This window comes from Narcine bancroftii, chromosome 5 (assembly GCF_036971445.1).
Source record: "Narcine bancroftii isolate sNarBan1 chromosome 5, sNarBan1.hap1, whole genome shotgun sequence".
NCBI lineage: Eukaryota > Metazoa > Chordata > Chondrichthyes > Torpediniformes > Narcinidae > Narcine > Narcine bancroftii.
The window spans coordinates 256,241,231-256,260,942 of NC_091473.1; the positions used below are offsets into that span (position 1 = coordinate 256,241,231).

A 19,712-nucleotide genomic window follows, 5' to 3' on the forward strand; every position below is an offset into this window, starting at 1 on the left:
TGAAGAAGGGTTCAGGCCCGAAACATGAACCGTTTTGTATTTTCCAAGACCTGCTGAGTTTCTCCAGCACTTCTGTGTATTGCACTCGACCGTAGCATCTGCAGGCTTCATGTTCACCTCAACTGGGGTTCATTCAGGAACCTGAGAACAGCAGGAAGGAAGCTATCCTCCCACTCTCATGACTCTTCTTCCTGATGGGAGAGGTGTGATGAGGCTGTGGCCAGGATGACATGGCAAGAAAGGAATCTTGAATCTTTTAATATGTTGGGTGCTTTATCAAGGGAGTGGGAGGTGTAGATGGGGTCGATGGAGGGGAGGGATGTGTCTGGGGGTCTGAGCCACACATAGCTCTTTCTAGTTTCCTGCTGTCTTGGGCAGAGCATTTTCCGTCTCCTCACAGCAATGTACCCATACAGGATGGTTTCCACGGTGCAACTGTAGAAGTGGCTGAGGGATGCAGGTGACTTGCTGAATTTCCTCAGGGGAACATTCAAAATCTCACCGAAATGAGAGCTCTTCCTGGTTGTCCCACATCAAGGGCTCAGCACTTTGGGTGATTCTTGAGTCACTGTAGGTGCTGCTGACCTGATGTCCTCAGGGAAGAGGGTGTGTGTGGTAGCCTGAGCCATGTACAGTCTTGGGTGGAGCAAGTCCTTGCTTAGAGATTTCAAAGGACTTTTTCCTTTTCACAATTAATGCAGTTAAATGCTGATCGTCAGTTGCCTAACCCAATCAGATGTCCAATCCAACTACATTTTATTTGTTCATTTTCCCAGATCTGGACAGTCAATATTCACTGCCATTCCTAGCCATCTAATAGCTTAGAAGCTCAATAGCCTGAATACACCCAGGATTGTCTAATCTGAGAAGCTAAGCAGACTCAGGCCTGGCCAGTACTTGGAGGGGAGATCACCTGGAAACACCAGGAGCTGTAGGTTTGATTGAAGTGTTCAAAATTATAAGGGGGAAGGAAAGAGTCAATGTGGACAGGTTTTCTCCATTGAGATTGAGGGCATGGATTGAGAGTAAAAGGATAAAAGTTTAGGGGAAACGTGAGGGGGGAATTTCTTCACGCAGAAGGTGGTGGGGATATGGAATGAACTTCCGGGAGTAGTGGTAGAAGCGAGATAGGCTTACGGATAGGAGAGGTGTGGAGGGTTATAGGCTGAATGCGGGTCAGTGGGACGAGGTGGGAGAAGATGGTCGGAATGGACTATACGGGCCAAAATGGCCTGTTTCTGTGCTGTGAATGGCTATATAGTTATAGGTTTCTGTGAGGGGCACTGGACAAAGTGGCCACTCTCTGCCTGCCTTACGGTGAACAAAAAGTTAGAATTTTGTGTATGTTACATTCTAAATATAACAATAATGGAACATTTTCCTTGGTAACAGTGATTTCAGAGACAGTTAATCACTATTGCAAAATGGCTGTAAAGTAAAATGTCCAGGTTTTAGTTTGCCTGTTTTATAAAAGTCCTTGTGTGTTTTCCCTGACATCAATGTAACCGTCCCCGAGCACAGTGTGGGCTATAGATCACAGATCTCACAGAGAGTGAGCCACATCTCACCTGCCCCAGCTGGCACCTTCAGCACCAGATTGGCCAAGTATTGCAGCTAATTCAGGGAGATAAAGAAATGTACAGCTCAGTAATTGTGCTGGAGATATTGTTGTAACAAGCTGGCGGAACAAAGGTTTAATTCAGAACAACAAAGTTCTTCCAGTACTGTTTGTTTTCAATATTTGGTTAGACATACAGTGAAGTTTATTGTCACCTAATTGTACAAGTACAACCCGACAAAACAGCGTTCCCCAGTCCTCGGTGCAAAACACACAGACACACACCCAGACATAACACACAAATACAGGCAAACAAGTATTTTATCTATAAAAATAAAGAAATGCATTTGTTTTTAGTGCTCACAAGAGTCTCGGACAGTCAGCATAAGGAGTTCTTTTGGGTGCTGAACATTCTCATTGCCTCTGGGAAGAAGCTGTTCCTTGGCCTGGTGGTGCTGGTGTGGTAATGTGCCCCCTTGGCCCACAGTTGCGTCACCCAAATACCACAATAATGGGTGCAACCCCCATATATTTTGAAAGGTGGGAGGAAACCCACCCAGACACAGGGAGGATGTAGAAACTCCTTCCAGGCAGTGCAGGATTCGAACCCAGGTCAATGGTGCTGTTATGGGGGTGGGTGAACCGTGACACTAACCGTGCTACCCCAACTTGTATTTTCTTCTGACACATTAAAGAGCTCTCTAAAACAGTGAGGGACACAGATGAGGTGAATAGTCAGTCTTTATCCCAGGGGATGGGAGTCTCAGTGTAGACGGCCTAGATTTAAGGTGAGAGGAGAATGATTTAAAAGGAACACAAGGGGCACCTTCTTCACACAGAGGGGCGGTGGATTTGTGGAAGGAGCTGCCAGAGGAAGTGGTTGAGGTGGTAACAGGTAGGAAAGGTTCAATGGGTGATTCACCAAACACAGGCAAATGGGACGACCATTGTCAGCAAGCTGAAGATGTGCAAAAGGGCAGTTTCTGTGCAGTTGAACTCTGTACGACTCGTCTGGGAAATCCAACTCCCAATATAAAACAGTTCAAAGTGTCTGCAGTGATCTTCATCAACTGAATTTCACAGAACTATTCTATTCTCATTGGCGGGGCTTTGCAAGAGCGTTCACCTCAGTGGGTACCCAACACATCAACACATTTTGTGGGCGTCAGGAGAAATTTTCAGACATCAGACAGCAAAATGCACCGGTGAATATTGGCCAAAATGACCTGATGGTTCAACATTGGACAGAACTACCTAGCCCCCGGACCTGGAACGGAGCGAAAGGCCCCCGGACTTGGAAGGGAGCGAAAGGCCCCCGGTCCTGAAACAGAGCGAAGGGCCCCCAGACCAGGAATGGAGCGAAGGGCCCCCAGACCTGGAGCAGAGTGAAGGGGCCTTGAACACATGGCTGAGCTGCATGATCTTTGAACTGGCTCCACCAAAATTTCTGTTTCAAGCCCACCTTTCTGCCCAATCCCCATTTGCTTCACTTTTCCTTATAAACTCTACCGAAGCCAGCCTTTAACACATTCAGTCACTGCCCAACCTGGCATCTCAGCCAGGGAACCTCTCATTTCCAGCAAGTCACAGAGAGCTGGCCCTTCCTTCCAGTCTAGCGATGTCCTGTTCCCTCGTCGGCTGCAGAGAAACAATCTCACAGCGTTTACACTCACTGATTCATCAGGCATTAGGTTTTCTCATTTTCATGCAAATTTCTCAGAAATCGAACATTCAGTTAGATCACGTGCAGTCAGCCAGAAGCTGAAGATTACATTTAGATTCTTTTCTTCAAATAAGAATAAATTACTCCGAACTGACACTTGAGAAATTGAGTTTTAATTAAAATATTAAAAGATCTTCCAATTAATTTTCCTGCTACATTTTCCCACTGAAGGACCAATAATCCCCACATTCAAGAGGGATGGAGCTAATGTGGGTGCGGTGGGGACCTGGCCGTGGGTGCTGCAGTACGGGGACCTGGCTGTGGGTGCTGCAAGGACCTGGCCTCTCTACTATAGTAGAGAGGGTGGAAAGCCCCAAGTTCCTTGGAATTCATTAGTTAGTGACCTATTGTGGACATTCAACAGCTCCTCACTTGTCAGGAAGGCACCACAGTGACTGCACTTCCTGAGAAGACTGAAGCAGGCAAGGCTACCGGCCACCATCATTTTAACTTTCTACAGGAGCTCTGACAGCACACAAAATCATTGAGGACCCCTTCCACCCTGCCCACAGCATCTTCAGCTGCTCCAGTTGGGGAAGAGATCCAGGAGGATCAGACCCAGCCCCACCAGGCTGAGGAACAGCTTCTTCCCACAGGCAGTGAGAATGCTGAACAACCAAAGGAACTATCCACACTGACCCTCCAAGACCCTCAAATTCATGAAACAATACGTATTTATATTGCTTGTCCAATATACGTACATAGTGTCTGTATGTGTGTGACGTCTAGTTGTGTGTCTGCGTTTTACACCAAGGACCGGAAAACACTGTTTGGTTGGGATGGACGTAAAATCAGATGCCAATAAACTTGACTTGACTGGGTACGCAATGCTGGCACTCACCTGTCGCTCAGACATGATGTACAGATACTGCAGATCCGTGGAGAAGCCCATATCCCGGAGAATCACACTGCCATCTCCCACCACTTGCACCGTCTCATACTGTGAACCTCCACCCAACGAGCCGTCCACTCGGATCTGAGAAAAAGGAAACGGAAATCAGATTCACTGCATCAGACCAGAACCTCCGCCCTCTTGGACCCTCTCAGAACCACACCACAGAACCCACAAAGGCCTCACCAGGCCCCCTCGGACTCAGCCCCTTGGACCATCCTCCTGCTCATACTCACCCCCTTGGTCCTCGCAGACCACCTCACCCCAGGCCCTCTAAACCTCAGCCCCCCCCCCGGGCCACCTCCGAATCCCTTTCCCCTCGGACACCCTGCCCGTCAGACCCAACCCCCTCAGAACCCCGCCCACTTGGCCACACACCACCAGAATCCTCGGCCCCTCACTTCAGTGTGACAATGGGAGTTGTACAGTATGGAATCAGGCCCTTCTGCTCAAGAATCCTTTGCTGGATTCTCTGTGAAAATTTCATTCCCTCCCAACGTTCCCACATTGTTCCTGTTGTCAACCAGATTGCGGACACTCGGCTATGCTGGCCATGGGGCCGTTGCGCTGTGACCCAGCTGGTGAATGCACCATAACCAGCTCTATGCCCACTGCTGATAACAAACTCGTATCACTGTATCCCTGCGTCCTTCCTCTGCCCCCCCCACATCACTGTCCATACGTCCTCCCTCTCCCGCCACATCACAGTGTCCCTACGTCCTCCTTCTGTCCATATCACTGTGTCCATATTTCCTCCCTCTCCCCCCATCACTGTGTCCCTGCGTCCTCCATCTTCCCCACACATCACTGTGTCCCTACGTCCTCCTTCTCCCTCCATCACTGTGTCCCTACATCCTTCATCTCCCCCATATCACTGTGTCTCTAGGTCCTCCCTCTCCCCCCATCACTGTGTTCTGCGTCCTCTCTCCGCTATCACTGTGCCCCTACGTCCACCCTCCCCCCAACATCACTGTGTCCCTATGTGCTCCCTCTCCCCCCATCACTGTGTCCCTGCGTCCTCCCTCTCCCCCCACATCACTGTGTCCCAACGTCCTCCCTCTCCACCACATCACTGTGTCCCTACATCCTCCCTCTCCCCCCCCATCACTGTGTCCCTACGTCCTCCCTATCCCCCCCCATCACTGTGTCTCTAGGTCCTCCCTCTCCCCCATCACTGTTCCTTCATACTCCTCCCCATCACTGCATCCCTACGTCCTCCCTCTCCCCTCATCACTTTGTCCCTACCTCCTCCCTCTCCCCCATCACTGTGTCCCTGCGTGCTCCCTCTCCCCACCCCATCACTGTGTCCCTACGTCCTCCCTCTCCCCAATCACTGTGTCCCTACGTCCTCCCTCTCCCCCCATCACTGTGTCCCTACGTCCTCCCTCTCCCCACCATCACTGTGTCCCTACGTCCTCCCTATCCCCTCATCACTGTGTCTCTAGGTTCTCCCTCTCACCCATCACTGTTCCTTCATACTCCTCCCCATCACTGCGTCCCTACGTCCTCCCTCTCCCCCCATCACTGTGTCCCTACGTCCTCCAACCCATCATTGTATCCCTTCGTCCTCCTCCCCATCACTGTGTCCCTACCTCCTCCCTCTCCCCCATCACTGTGTCCCTGCATCCTCCCTCTCCCCATCACTGTGTCCCTACATCCTACCTCTCCCCCCCATCACTGTGTCCATACGTCCACCCTCTCCCGCCACATCACTGTGTCCCCACGTCCTCCATCTACCCCATCATAGTGTCCCTAAGTCCTCCCTCTCCCCCCATCACTGTGTCCCTACGTCCTCCTCCCCATCACTGTGTCCCTTCGTCCTCCTCCCCATCACTGTGTCCCAACGTCCTCCCTCTCCCCCCATCACTGTGTCCCTACGTCCTCCTCCCCATCACTGTGTCCCTACGTCCTCCCTCTCCCCCCATCACTGTGTCCCTACGTCCTCCTCCCCATCACTGTGTCCCTTCGTCCTCCTCCCCATCACTGTGTCCCAACGTCCTCCCTCTCCACCACATCACTGTGTCCCTACATTCTCCCTCCCCCCCCCATCACTGTGTCCCTACGTCCTATCCCCCCATCACTGTGTCTCTAGGTCCTCCCTCTTCCCCATCACTGTTCCTTCATACTCCTCCCCATCACTGCGTCCCTACGTCCTCCCTCTCCCCTCATCACTGTGTCCCTACGTCCTCCTCCCCATCACTGTGTCCCTTCGTCCTCCTCCCCATCACTTTGTCCCTACCTCCTCCCTCTCCCCCATCACTGTGTCCCTGCGTGCTCCCTCTCCCCACCCCATCACTGTGTCCCTACGTGCTCCCTCTCCCTCCACATCACTGTGTCCCTACCTCCACCCTCTCCCCCATCACTGTGTCCCTTCGTCCTCCCTCTCCCCCATCACTGTGTCTCTACGTCCTCCCTCTCCCCCCCATCACTGTATCTCTGCGTCCTCTCTCTCCCCCATCACTGTGTCCCTACGTCCTCCCTCTTCCCCCCCCACATCACTGTGTCTCTGCCCCCCCACTTATATTTCCTTTAATTTTACTTAATTTTAAATGTGGAGGGTTTATAATTAGGATAGGGGGAGATGTGGGGTGAACGTTATGGTTGGGGGAGCGTTAAGTTGGGACGTGTTAAGGTGGGATGCGTTAAGGCGGGGGGGGGGGCGTTAAGGCAGGGTTGGGAGGTTACAGCCCTCACTCTGGTGGAGTATCAGTGGGGAGTAGCAGCCCCACTGAGAGCAGTCGTAAAGGTGGGGGCATTAATGCGGGGGCGTTAAGGCGGGGGCGGGGGATACAGCTCTCTCTGGTGAAGAACCGGAGGGGAGTCGTGGCCCCACTAAGTGCAGTCATTTGCTCGCTGCAGACCTGCTGTCAGTCAAGTTTCTTCAATCAGATTAATGCCAGGAATATATGAATTAAAATTAATTACAAGCAATATTAAACGCCTGACAACCATCAACCTGGGAATCCGTTAACTCAGTCAAACCTTTATTAGTAACTAAAGTTCAACAAGAAATTTCAACCAATTTCATAAAGGGCGTCAATTAAAAATTTCATCAAAATGAGATCTTTATTGATTTTGCAATATACAGAACACAAGCAAGTCTTGCCGAGACCTCCTGGGGTCACGCTCCACTGAAGTGACAGAGTGTGGCAGAGATCCGATGCTTCATCTCTGTAGCGATGCTCCCAGGGCTGATTATTAGGAAGAGGCTGGACTTCCCTCCCTGCAGTGAAGGAGGCTGAGGGGGGGGCAGACATAAGGTAACTAGCCACTGACATTTCATTGCGGGGTGGGAAGGAATCTGAAACTAGAGGGTTGAGAGTGAAAGTGAGAGGGGAAAATTTAAAAGAGACCTGAGGGGCACCTTATTCACACAGAGGGGGGTGGGGACGTGGAAGGACGGAGGTGAGGACAACCACGTCTAAAAGACATTTGGGCAGGTGCAAGGATGATAGGATTCGAGTGATATGGGTTAGCATGGACAGGTTTGCCGATGGGCCTGTGTGAAGGATTCGAGTGATATGGGTTAGCACGGACAGGTTTGCCGATGGGCCTGTGTGAAGGATTCGAGTGATACGGGTTAGCACGGACAGGTTTGCCGATGGGCCTGTGTGAAGGATTCGAGTGATACGGGTTAGCACGGACAGGTTTGCCGATGGGCCTGTGTGAAGGATTCGAGTGATACGGGTTAGCATGGACAGGTTTGCCGATGGGCCTGTGTGTGAGCTGTAGAACTCTACAACTGTCTGCAGAGAGTTCAAAGGTAAGTTTGGGGTCATGATGTGCAGGTGGGGCAGCTCTGGAAAAATCACTACTTTTATCTGCCATGGTCCAACCCTCTCTGCTGCACAGATCACTCAACATAACACCAACCCCCCAGACTGCCAGCAACCCAGTCCCACTCCCCTGTTGCTCTTCACCCTTTTCTAGACATCAACTCGCTCCGATTGCAGTGCCAACCCCCTACAGGCTTCCTTCCCTTTTTCTCTCGACCCATAGCTCACGCGCTGGGTCAAGGAATGGAATCAGTTCAGGGTGGTTCAGTCACTCCCAACCCTTGTTCCCCCAGCGTTGGTGGCATTCCCAAGCACAAGAAGGTGGGGGGAGCATAGAACGAGTAAGCAAAATGGTACATGCAAGGACAGCTGCGATGTTTATAAGACGTGGACAGATACCTGGCAGCCCAGGTTTTCTACATTTCCTGTCCAACATTCTTAAGCTCAAATATTAGCTTAAAGCCTCTGTAAAATAAGGAGGTCAAACCTGAACACAACTCCTCTCCTGCACAAAACTGGGTCCAAAGATGTTTCTCAACTTCTCCACTGTTCAAAATGTCTGGGCTTTGACTCTCTCCCTCTGAAGATACAAGAAGATTGGATTCGGGACGGTACACAACCGTTAGCCCCCAAACACCAATGCTTTGTGCAGAGGCTGTCAAGCCACACGTTATAAGGAAATGCCATTAAAAATGACTCCCTGTACTCAGGGCTTTTGTTACAAAGAATTAATCCAGTCATTTGAATAAACTACATAGCTTTTTAAATGAGAGCTTGTCGAAGTACCCTGTGAACAACAATCGTTTTACCATAATAAATTGTGTTTATTATGTATGACACCATCCATCAAACAGAAGAACTAACCTGTTTGGGTTTTAGTCGAATATTTTGGCGGAGATGGAACTGACAGGAATTTCTGTGAAACTGTTCTGGGGATCTATGCACCCCATCAAATTATCATTAACACTTACACACTGATAAATGAAGCTCCCTCTGGCCAGTAGTTTGTGGGTGTTGATTGTGCCATGATAAAGTTATGTCACATATTTACAATCATTGATGTTTTGAACAAGTTTAAGTGGGATACTTCAATCAAACTGTCACCCGTTAGAGGGCCCTGAATAAGAAACCGCAAATTAAACTCATTTTCTTTTCTTGCACACTGACTCCAAAATTTAAATCAATCACTGCAGCTCATTTACTTATCGCCTTTTAGCTGATCTGATGAATAATCCCCTGGAATCCAAGAATAAGCACCAACTCTACAGGATTACCCTCTGATTTTTAATCAAATTAGCTGCAGAACCTCATCTTTCTTTTGGTAATACGTTATCGGGAGCCCCTAAAACATGAACACGTCCCCTCACACTCCACTGGCAACTTAAGATGCTTCAACTGATATCAAATGCAGAACCCCCCCACCTTCACCAAAACGTGCAAGTATCTTTCTTGATACAATATTGATTGAAGAATAAAGTGTGACATGTTAATACCGGTTCTTTATCTGACCCTGTTCTCCTCACCTCTGCTTCCCAATAAATTCATTTATCAGACTGACAGTGGTCCCACCAAACAGTGAGATAGACTCACAGCCATTATTGATAAGCTGCAAATGTAGCTTTTGGTGTGAACAGGGAGGACTGAGGTGAAGCAGAATGCAGTGCCAATGACAAGGCGTTATCTGACAAACAAGCGCCACTCCCAAAAGGTCAGTCGTGACACTAACAATTTCTCAAGGTTGTGATGGATTAAATTTCTTACAAGTCTTGAAGCCGGTTTATTCTCATTCATATTTCTTAAGCAGATGTTATCTTCTCAAAGCCAGCGTTGGGCCTTGGGAAGGTGGTGGGGGGGGGGGGGTAAGCTGCCTTTCGGAACTATCTCCATGCTGGTGAAGGGGTTCCTGTAGCACTGTCAGGGAGTTCCAGGATTTACACCTAATCGTAATCAAGGAATGGCAAAATATTTCCAAGTCAAGATTGTAAAACAAATAACTCATGACACAAAGGCAGCATTTGACCAATTGTAGCATCGAGCAGCTCTGAAGAAAGGACCTCAGGTGGAAGGAAGGTCATTGATGACATTGTTGAGGTTGGGCCCAGTCCTTTTCCCCGAGGAAAACCCGCAGAGATGTTCGGAGTCTAGCAACGATAACCACCTCTCTGTATGCAAGGATCAACTCCAGTTGGAGGATTCCTTTTCCTGCTCATTTCTCCACCTCTGCTTGATGCCGTGACGGGTCAAGGTCAAATCCACTCGGCTCACTTCTGAGAATCTGCACAATAAACCTGCTTGCCACAGTTAAACAACATGCACAAGCTAGAACATGTTTTGATCAGTTGGAGAAAGGGTATCCAATAGTAGGAAAGAATGTGGTCATCATCTGAACCCAGAACTTCAATAATTGAATTTTCAACATTACCCTGCTGACTGAGATTGATTTCATCATTCAGAAGTTGTTCCGACTGTCCTCGCTGGGACGAACACCTCTCGCTGAGTATGGATCCTGGACTTCCTCGTGGAAAGACCACATTGGAATGTCACACTGAGCACTGGTGCATTTCAGGGCTGTGTGCTCAACCATTCCTGTTTATGCCACTGACGCATAACTACATCACCAGATCCAGCCCCAATGGGGTTATCAGGTTTGCAGATGACTGCAAACGTCTTATAAACAGATGAGTACGGTTGTGCAACAATGATGACTCAGACTGGAGGGAAGAGGTAGAAAATCTCATGACATGGTGCAAGGGTAACAAACTGAGTCTCATCAAGGACACAATGAAGGAGATGATCATGGACTTCAGGAGGACCAGGAATGTCCACCCTCCACAACAACAGCACTCTAGTAGAGAGAGTGGAGAGCACCAAGTTCCTTGGAGTTCATTCATTAGTGACCTATCGTGGACACAGAACATCTCCTCACTTGTCAGAGACTGCACTTCCTGAGAAGGCTGAAGTGGGCGAGACCACCGGCTGCCATCATGTCAACCGTCTACAGGGGTTCTCTCTCTCGAGGGTCCAGGCCGACTGCAGCACAGTGCGGTACGGTTGCTTCAAAGAAATGGATGGGAGTTTAATCCAATAGGAGCAGCAGAGAAGATCACTGGAATCTCCCTCTCCCCACTCCGCCCCCCAATCAACGTGATCTACTGGGATCGTTGTCTGAAGAGGGCACACAAAATCATCGAGGACTCCTTCCACCCCGCACACAGAATCTTTCAGCTGCTCCCGTCGGGGAAGAGATACAGGAGGATCAGAGCCAGAACCACCAGGGTGAGGAACAGCTTCTTTCCACGGGCAGTGAGAATGCTGAATGACCAAAGGAACCTCTCACACTGACTATCTGAGATGCTTGAAACAATACTTATTTATTTGAATAGATGAAATACTTGTCCTGCCTGTGTGTTGTTTGCCTGTATGAGTGTTATGTCTGGGTGTGTGTCTGTGTGTTTTGCCCCGAGGGCCGGACAACGTTGTTTCATCAGGTTGACTTGATTCATGCTGAAGAATCAGGTCGGAATCCTATTCAAACTTACCCCTCAACCAGCTGGGTGTTGCCTCTCAGGGAAGTCCAAAAGCAGCTGAGAAGTCAATGTATTCCTTTATTGTCAAGTAACAGTACAAAACCTATACTACACAAAATTCCCTTCTGTCGCCATTAGTGTTGCAAGGTGCCCCTTGCAGTATGAAAAAGAGAAGTAAGAGTCCCGTGGATTCACCTCCAGTTCTCCTGCAGTCTCTGCAGCCACACAGGCTCCTATTTGACGCATTGGCCGTCCGAACTCCAGATCCGAACTTCCAACACCATCAGGAAGCCTTCTGCACCTGAGGCCCTATTGGGAGCCCTTTTTGCCCTCAGTGCTCTCTTGAATGTTGGTTCCGATAGCTGGTTCCCATGACCCAGTCTGTAGCAGCCCACAGCCGTGCTGGTAACCCGACCGCAAGTCGCCTGCAGCCTGTGTTGGCCCCTCAGCCACTGAGCCCCTTCTTGGTTGACTGCTGTGGTCACCTTCCCTGAAGGGTCATCTCCACTGTTTCTCCTTCTCAACGGGGACATTGACTCCGTTTCTGGTATCAGCTGCTGCCCCAGAGTCTGCAACCCCTCATGGCTACTGCCAAATACAGGCACCACCCACTTGGGCACAGACCTCTTTGCATGCAGGATTTTAGATTAGAAGCCCCGCCAGCTCCTTTACTGCCCGAATGGAGCCCCCTGCATTGCAACTGCATGGAGCAGTGCTGTGTCTCCACTATCCCGGGGTTCACACAAGCAGCGCAGCACTGACATCATCACTGGTAACATTAGTGTCCAATTAAAACAAAGCCATCAATTCTGCCAGAAGGAAGCAACAGGAAGTTGTACAAGACCTTGGTGAGGCCAGATTTGGAGGGTTGTGGGCAGTTTTGGTCACCACACTACAGGAAGGATATCAATAAGATAGAAAGAGTGCAGAGAAGATTTACTGGGATGTTGCCTGGACTTCAGGAACCGAGTTACAAGAAAGGTTAAACAGGTTCAGACTTTATTCCCTGGAGTGTAGAAGAATGAGGGAAGATTTGATGGAAGTATTTAAAATTATGAGGGAGACAGACAGAGTAAAAGCCACCAGCTGAAGTGGTGAATGCAGGCTCAATTTTAACATTTTAGAATAATTTGGACAGGTACATGGATGGGAGGGGTGTGGACTGAATGCAGGTCAGCGGGTCTGGTCAAAAAAAAATGGTTCAGCACAGACTAGAAGGGCCGAAGGGGCTTGGTTCAGTCATGTAACGTTCTATGGTTCTATAGAAACTGGCCCGGTCATAGATTAGTAAAGTTGATTCAAGAACTGCCCCAGCCAGAAAGGTCTGGGTCTGACCCCTGCTGCAGGCAGCAACCCCAATTACACCACTAAGCAACAAGCAGTGAACACAGGAGCCACCCCTCCACGTTCATTGCCCAGCCAGCGGCAGATCCTCTTCAATAATGTGCAGGGATTAGTGTGAGAATGATCATGATTAATTTAAATTAAAAACAAACGTTCACTGTCGATCACTTTTATTCATTGATCTGTCCATCAGAGACAAGCCTGTGCTCAGCTGCAGTCACAAAGCCCAGGTTCATTGTCTCCTATCTCACACAAATGTTCTGAGCCAATACCCCTGTGATACATTGCACAGCATTAGGAAGGGTGACTCAGCCAGCGCTGGGACAGGGCCCCCTGGGGTTACCAGCCTTGGGACAAGCCATCAGGAAGTCTGAATTAAATCTGCTGCACCATTCATTCATGAGTTGACCCATTTTCCCACTCAGACCCACTGCCCGCCTTTTCCCCATAACCTTTGATGCCTTGACTAAACAAGAATCTATCAACGAATACATGCAGTGACCGGGCCTGCACAACTACCTGTGGCAACAAATTCCTCTGGCTGATGAAATTCAGTTCTGAGGGCCCCTGGGGAGCTCAGCTTGGGACAGTGTGTCCTGGAGTTCTCTTGTTATGACATTTCCCCTCGCGAGCTTGGGGGACTCAATGCAGGACGTGGTGTCTGTGGAGTAGGTCTCCTGAGTTTGCAAGCACAGAGAAATTGCCTTGTGTAATTTTATACGATTCCCTTTTTTAAATTGCAGCAAGTACAGTCCCAGACAATTCAATCTCTCCTCATAGGCCAACCCCTCATCTCTGGCTCCATCTATCCTTTCTGCTTTGTCCAAATATCTTTAAATGTTGTCCAGGTCTTCCTCTGTCACCCCCTCAGGCAATTTGTTCCAGGTTCCATCTACCCAGGTCAAAACATTCTTCCCAGATCACCTGAGTCTTTTTCTCCTCACTTAAGTGCAGTTGGGAATTGGTCTCCTCTGGTGTGGGATCAAGGTTCTCACTGCCCACCCTTCCTGAGCCACCTCTCTCAGGGCTTTTACTGGCGTCCTCTGTTCCAGAGATGAACACCACCATCTTTGTGCACGGGACATGGGCAATAGTCCACCCCAGGCAACATCCTGGCAAATCTCTGGTGCAATCGCAGCCTTGGTGTGTTGACCAGAAGTGCACTCTGTATTCCAGCTGTGGCCAGGCCATTATTTTATAAATCACTGCTATAAAAATCCTCATTGTTAGATTCTATCACCCTCTCTTTTGGACCTAGTTTGCCAACTTTAATCCCATGGGCTCTCACCTTTCGGACCGGTCTCTCAAGTGGGACTGGTCAAAGTCTTACTGAGTACAATGTTTCCATCGGTGGGGAGATTAGGATTAGGGGACATGGGTTCAATATTCAGGGCAGTTGATTTAGGATGGAGATGAGGAGGAACTGCTTTTCCCCCCGAGGGTGATGAATCAGTGGAATTCGTTGCCCATTGAAGCAACAGAGGCGACCTCAGTAAATGTATTTAAGTTTGGAGAGAATTCCCCTAGTTGGAGAATTGAGGGATATGGGAAAAGGCAGGTAGGTGCAGGTGAACCCATCATCAGATCAGCTCTGATCACATTGAACGGCAGAGCAGGCTCGAAGGGCCGGACGGCCAACTCCTGCGTCCAGTTAGAGTTCTCCAACCCCATCTTATTCTACTAAGAGACTTCATATTGCAGCATTGCATGTGTGTGGACTGTACAATCATAACTCTGGCTCCCTGCTGGGGATAATCAGCTGCAATTGCTGGGGGAGGCAGGGATTTGGGGATATGCAATGAATGAAACTTGATTCTGGTGATTAAGGTAAAGGAACAGTCAGGAAGTGATGAGCAGAGTCTGACAGCATTCACTCTGCAGTTTGAGAGGAAGCTAAAGTCAGATGTGTCAGTGTTAGAAATGATGAAAAGTAACTACGGAAGCACGAGAGAGGAGCTGCTTGGAAGAGAAGACTCGCAGGGAAGGCAGTGGAGCAGGAATAACTCAGGGCTACACAGGACAAATTTGTCTCAAGCCACACTCCGACACCTACAAGTGCCCCATTCCCGGTTTCATTCAATTTACAATATAGGACAATAAAACACATTACAGGCTCTTCGGCTCTCTATGCTGTGCTGACTCATGTTTTCCTACCAAATAAAATGTACTAAACCCTCCCTACCCCGTAACCCTCTATTTTTGTTCCATCTATGTGCTGGTAATGTTCCAGCCTCAGGCACCACCCCTGGTGAGGCATTCCAGGCCCCTACAACTCTCTGTGTAAAAAAGAACTAAACCTTGACGTCTCCCCTAAACTTCCCTCCCTTCATTTGTAGAGATGTCCACTACTGTTTGATATTCTTGCCCTGGGAAACAGGTGCTGGCTGTCTATCTTATCCATGCCTCTCAGAATCTTGTAGACCTCTAAGACTCCTCTCATCTTTCTACGCTCCAAAGTGAAAAGTTCCAGCTCTGCTAACCTTGCCTCATTAGACTTATTTTCCAATCCAGGCAACAAGCTGGTAAATCTCCTCTGCCCCCTCTCCATAGCTTCTACATCCTTCTTATAATGAGGTGACCAGAACTCATATTTCAGATTGTATACATGACATCACATACAACCCAGAGATTCTTCTTTCTGCAGATGTGGGAGAATTCCCACTAATTGGTAGTGCAAAAATAAGCATACACAGCTGAGCACAATTTTCTAAGTATGTTCCCACCAGAGATTTGTAGAGTTGCAACATGATCTCTTGACTTTAGAACTTAATCCCCCTATTAATAAATCCTGGCATCCCATAGGCCTTCTTGACTCTCCTATCAACCTGTGCAGCGACCTTGAGGGATGTTTGGATTTGGACCCCCAAAGTCCCTCTTTTCATCCACACTCTTAAGTAACCGACTATTAACCCTGTACTCAACCTTCTGGTTAGTCCTTCAAAAAGCTTATCCAGATTGAAATCCATCTGCCTCTTTTCTGCCCAACTCTTGCATCCTGTCAATATCCTCTTGTAACCTTTGACAACCTTCAACTCCTTCAACCTTCATGTCATCCACTAACATACTGGCCTATCCTTCCACCTCTTCATCCAGGTTATTTATAATGATTATAAAGAGTGGGGGTCCCAGAACAGATCCCTGAGGAACTTCACTGTTTTATTTAATTTGTTTGGTGGTTGGAGAATTCATTTTTGTGTGCCAAGAAATTATTTTACTCCAGTAAATTCAGATTCTCAGGGGAGAGTGAGTCAACCAAGGCCAAAAAAGGCAACATAAAAGCAGAGAACTGCAAAATTAATTAACAGTTTGAGTAACTTTTTAAAAAACTATACAACCAAGATAAAAACAATGGGAAGGGAAGATGAAATGTGAGAGAGCTCGATAATGGCATAAAGAGGATGCCAGATTTCCTCAGATCCGTAAAGATTAAAAGAGAAGCCAGTGATGACTACTGGGGAAGAGATCATGGGGAATGAAGAAATGGTGGATAAACTGACCAGACAGTCTTCACTGTAGAGGACACAAGTGACGAGCCAGAACCATCAAGGTAAAAATGAATGCAGTCACAATAACTAAGGAGGAATTTGGGAAGGTGAAGGGTTGAAGTCACCTGGACCAAACCGACTACAACCAAGAGTTAGCTGAAGAGACTGTGAACACAACAAATATCTTTCAAGGATCAATGGGAATGGTTCCAGAGGGTCTAGAACTTGCAAACATCAGTCCCTTTTTAAAAAGGGAGGGGGAAACACACACACACACACACACACACACACACACACACACACACACACACACACAGAGGGAAACTATAAGCTATTTCAGGGGTTGGCCAGATTCTTGTCTATAATTAAGAATGGCATTATGGAGTACTTGAAAGTAGAAGATAAAATAGGCTGAGGTTAGAATGGTTTCCTTCATTGAGATGTTGTTTAACAAATTGCTAAATCTGTTGGAGTTCTCTGCAGAAGTAACGAGCAGGACAAAGGAGGGTGGGAGGCTGTTATTTATTTTCGCAAGAGGCTGATAAACAGGATAGGAGTACTTGGCATTACGGGAAAGGTACTGGCATGGATGGAAGACTGACTGACAGCAATATGTAAAGAGTAGGAATTTAGGGGGCCTTTTCTGGCTGGCTGCCAATCTTCTTCACACGCTAAATTTATTTAAATTTAGACATACACCACGGTAACAGGCCCATGAGTCCATGCCGCCCAATTTATACCCAATTAACCTACATCCCCAGCACGTTTTGAATGGTAGAGGAAACCAGAGCCCTTGGCGAAATTCACACCGACATGGGGAAAATGTACAAACTCCTTACAGACAGCGTTAATTTGAACCCTGGTCCTAATCAATGGCGCTTTACAGAGTTGCGCTAACCGCTACGCCAACCGTGCCATCACATATACAATATTATAAACAGTAAAACCCCAGTATCCAGCAGCTAAGGGAATTGGTAGAGGCTGGATAAGTAAATTTTCCGGTTGCTTGAGATTTTTGTGTTGAATAATTGGTAGACTGACCACTAGGGGGCGCCAATTTTAAACTTTTGTATTTTTTACCTATTTATTTTTTTTGCAATATTTTTTGTCGGTTGCTTGAATTCCGGATAACGGGAATTTTACTGTACAAATTATTTTGATGATGATGGCTTTGAGGCCAAGTTTGTGGATGATAGGATGACAGGTGGAGGAATGGGTTGTGTGAAGCAGGGAGTCAGCAGAGGGATTTAGACTGGTAGGGGGAAATGGGCAAAGAAGTGGTGGATGGAATTCAGCCTCATCAAGTGTGTGATCAGGCATTTTAATAGGAAGGAATAAAGGTGCAGACTATTTCCTAAATGAGGAGAGAATTCAGAAAACTTTAGTCAAAAGGGACTTGGGAGTCCCAGTGCAGGATTCCCTAAAGGTTAACTAGCAGGTTGAGTCAAGAAGCAATGCAATGTTAGCATTTGTTTCAAGTGAACTAGAACATAAAGGCAAGGATGGAATGCTGAGGGTCTGCAAGTGTTGTTGAGGCTACATTTGGAACATTGCGAACAGTTCTGGGCCCCGTATCTAAGGAAGGCTCTGCTGGCATTGGAGACAGTCCAGACATGGACTATGAGAAGGAGCCCAGGGATGAGAGAATTAATGCATGAGGTGCGTTTTATGGCCCTGGGACTCACTAGTTTACAAGGATTTGGGAGGTTGGGGAGGGTGGGGGGAAGGAATCTCATTGAAACATTCCAAATCTCAAAAGGATCTGATAGAGTGGGTGTGGAGATATTTTCAGTAGTGGGATAGTCTTGTACCAGAGGACTCAGGCACAGACTAAAAGGATGTCCCTTTAGAACAAAGATGAGGAGACATTTCTTCAGCCAGAGGGAGGTGAATGTGTGGAATTCATTGCCACGTACGGCTGTGGAGGCCAAGTCATGGGGTTGATAGGTTCTTGATTAGTAAGGGTATCTAAGGCTCTGGGAAGAAAGCAGGAATATGGGTTTGAAAATACATCAATCGTGATTGAAATAGCAGAGCAGACTCGATGGGCTGAAAGGCCTAATTCTGCTGCTATCTCTCTGGTCTGACGGATTTAGCTTGGGTGCCTTGTATTCCAGTACATTGGGCATTTTCCAGTGAAGAAAGATTCTAAGTGCAGAGAGAGCAGTGAGACAGTCAGAATCCTGACCAAGGTGTTGGGATGTTCAGATGCCCTCAGGGCAAAGATTAAATGACAAATTAGATTAGAAATATTTCAAGTTCTGAACTCCTACTGGACACATCAATAGTAAAGTTACATTTAAATGTTATCTCTGGAAAGGTGATTTTGAAATGCATGTATCGTCCTGCAGTCTCTTACAGTTACCTGAAAGATGTGCCATTTAATTCAAATGCATGTGATGTGGATTAAGGACTAGATGCAGTTTCTTCACACAGGCCAAGCTCAGGCATGGCTTTCCTTCTGCAGGTTTAAAACCACCTCAATCATTCCCACTGCTCAGTTTATCTATTCAGCGCCAAAACCCAGTGAAAAATGATTGCAAGCGTTCCACATTAAAGCAGCCATATAATCTGAAAACACAAAGAAATTCAGAACCAGAAAGGTTTAATAAGCACCAAGAAAAAATTATTTTCAATGGAGCTTTTGTCTTTGATCAGTTTCAGAGAGGAATCACAAAATTAAAACTGTTGTATCCACTTGTCGATTTGCTGCCGTGTGTTTGAGGCAATCAGCGCTCTCTTTGTTCTGGGATGGAATATAAAGTGCCTCAATCAGTCGATGGATTGTTACAACCAGAGTGGGGAGAAATTACCCTGGTGGCCTAATTACGAAGCTCAAGACAGTTATTGTGTGGGAGAGGGCTGGGGGAAAGCCAGCAGCTGGCACACGAAGCTTACAGCTCGATCCCCAGAACGGCACTGCCTATTCACCCAAAGGGTGCCCTCAGCTCACGTTCTGTGTCATCGGGCATGAAGAGTTGGGTGATAGGACCAATGGGAACTCAGGTTGTGAGGGGCAAGTCCTTTCTCACATAGACTGCAAGGGACCTGGAACAGGCTGGTAGGGTAAAGGCAGAAATACCACTCCTTCCAGCATTCTGCACCTTCTCCTTTGATAATGGAGATCGAGAGGCTTGCAGATAAACTCATAAATCAGCAGGGACTGGAGGGAGATGGATCATGTCAGGCAGAAGAGATTATTTAATTTGGCATCAGCACAGACATCATAGGGATGAATGGTCTTTTTCTGTGCTGTTCCATTTTAGAACATCTCAACTCTGCTAAATATTACTAGAGATGAGAATTCTCCAAATCTGATCCAAATTGCTATCTGTTACGCAAAATATTCCATCTGTTGTACCTCCCCTGGAAAGCTGGTGGTCAGAAGCTGTGGGGGACATGCCAAC

General features: G+C 47.7%; 1 protein-coding gene across 8 annotated transcripts in view; it reads right to left on the minus strand.

The window, feature by feature from the left end:
• plxna2 (plexin A2) overlaps nucleotides 1-19,712 on the minus strand; it is a 374,997-nt gene that overhangs the window by 201,764 nt on the left and 153,521 nt on the right. For all 8 annotated transcript variants that reach the window (XM_069942307.1, XM_069942304.1, XM_069942308.1 and 5 more), the window contains exon 6: nucleotides 4,123-4,257. In XM_069942307.1, the coding sequence (XP_069798408.1) occupies nucleotides 4,123-4,257 (135 nt within the window). The remainder of the gene's footprint in view (nucleotides 1-4,122; nucleotides 4,258-19,712) is intronic.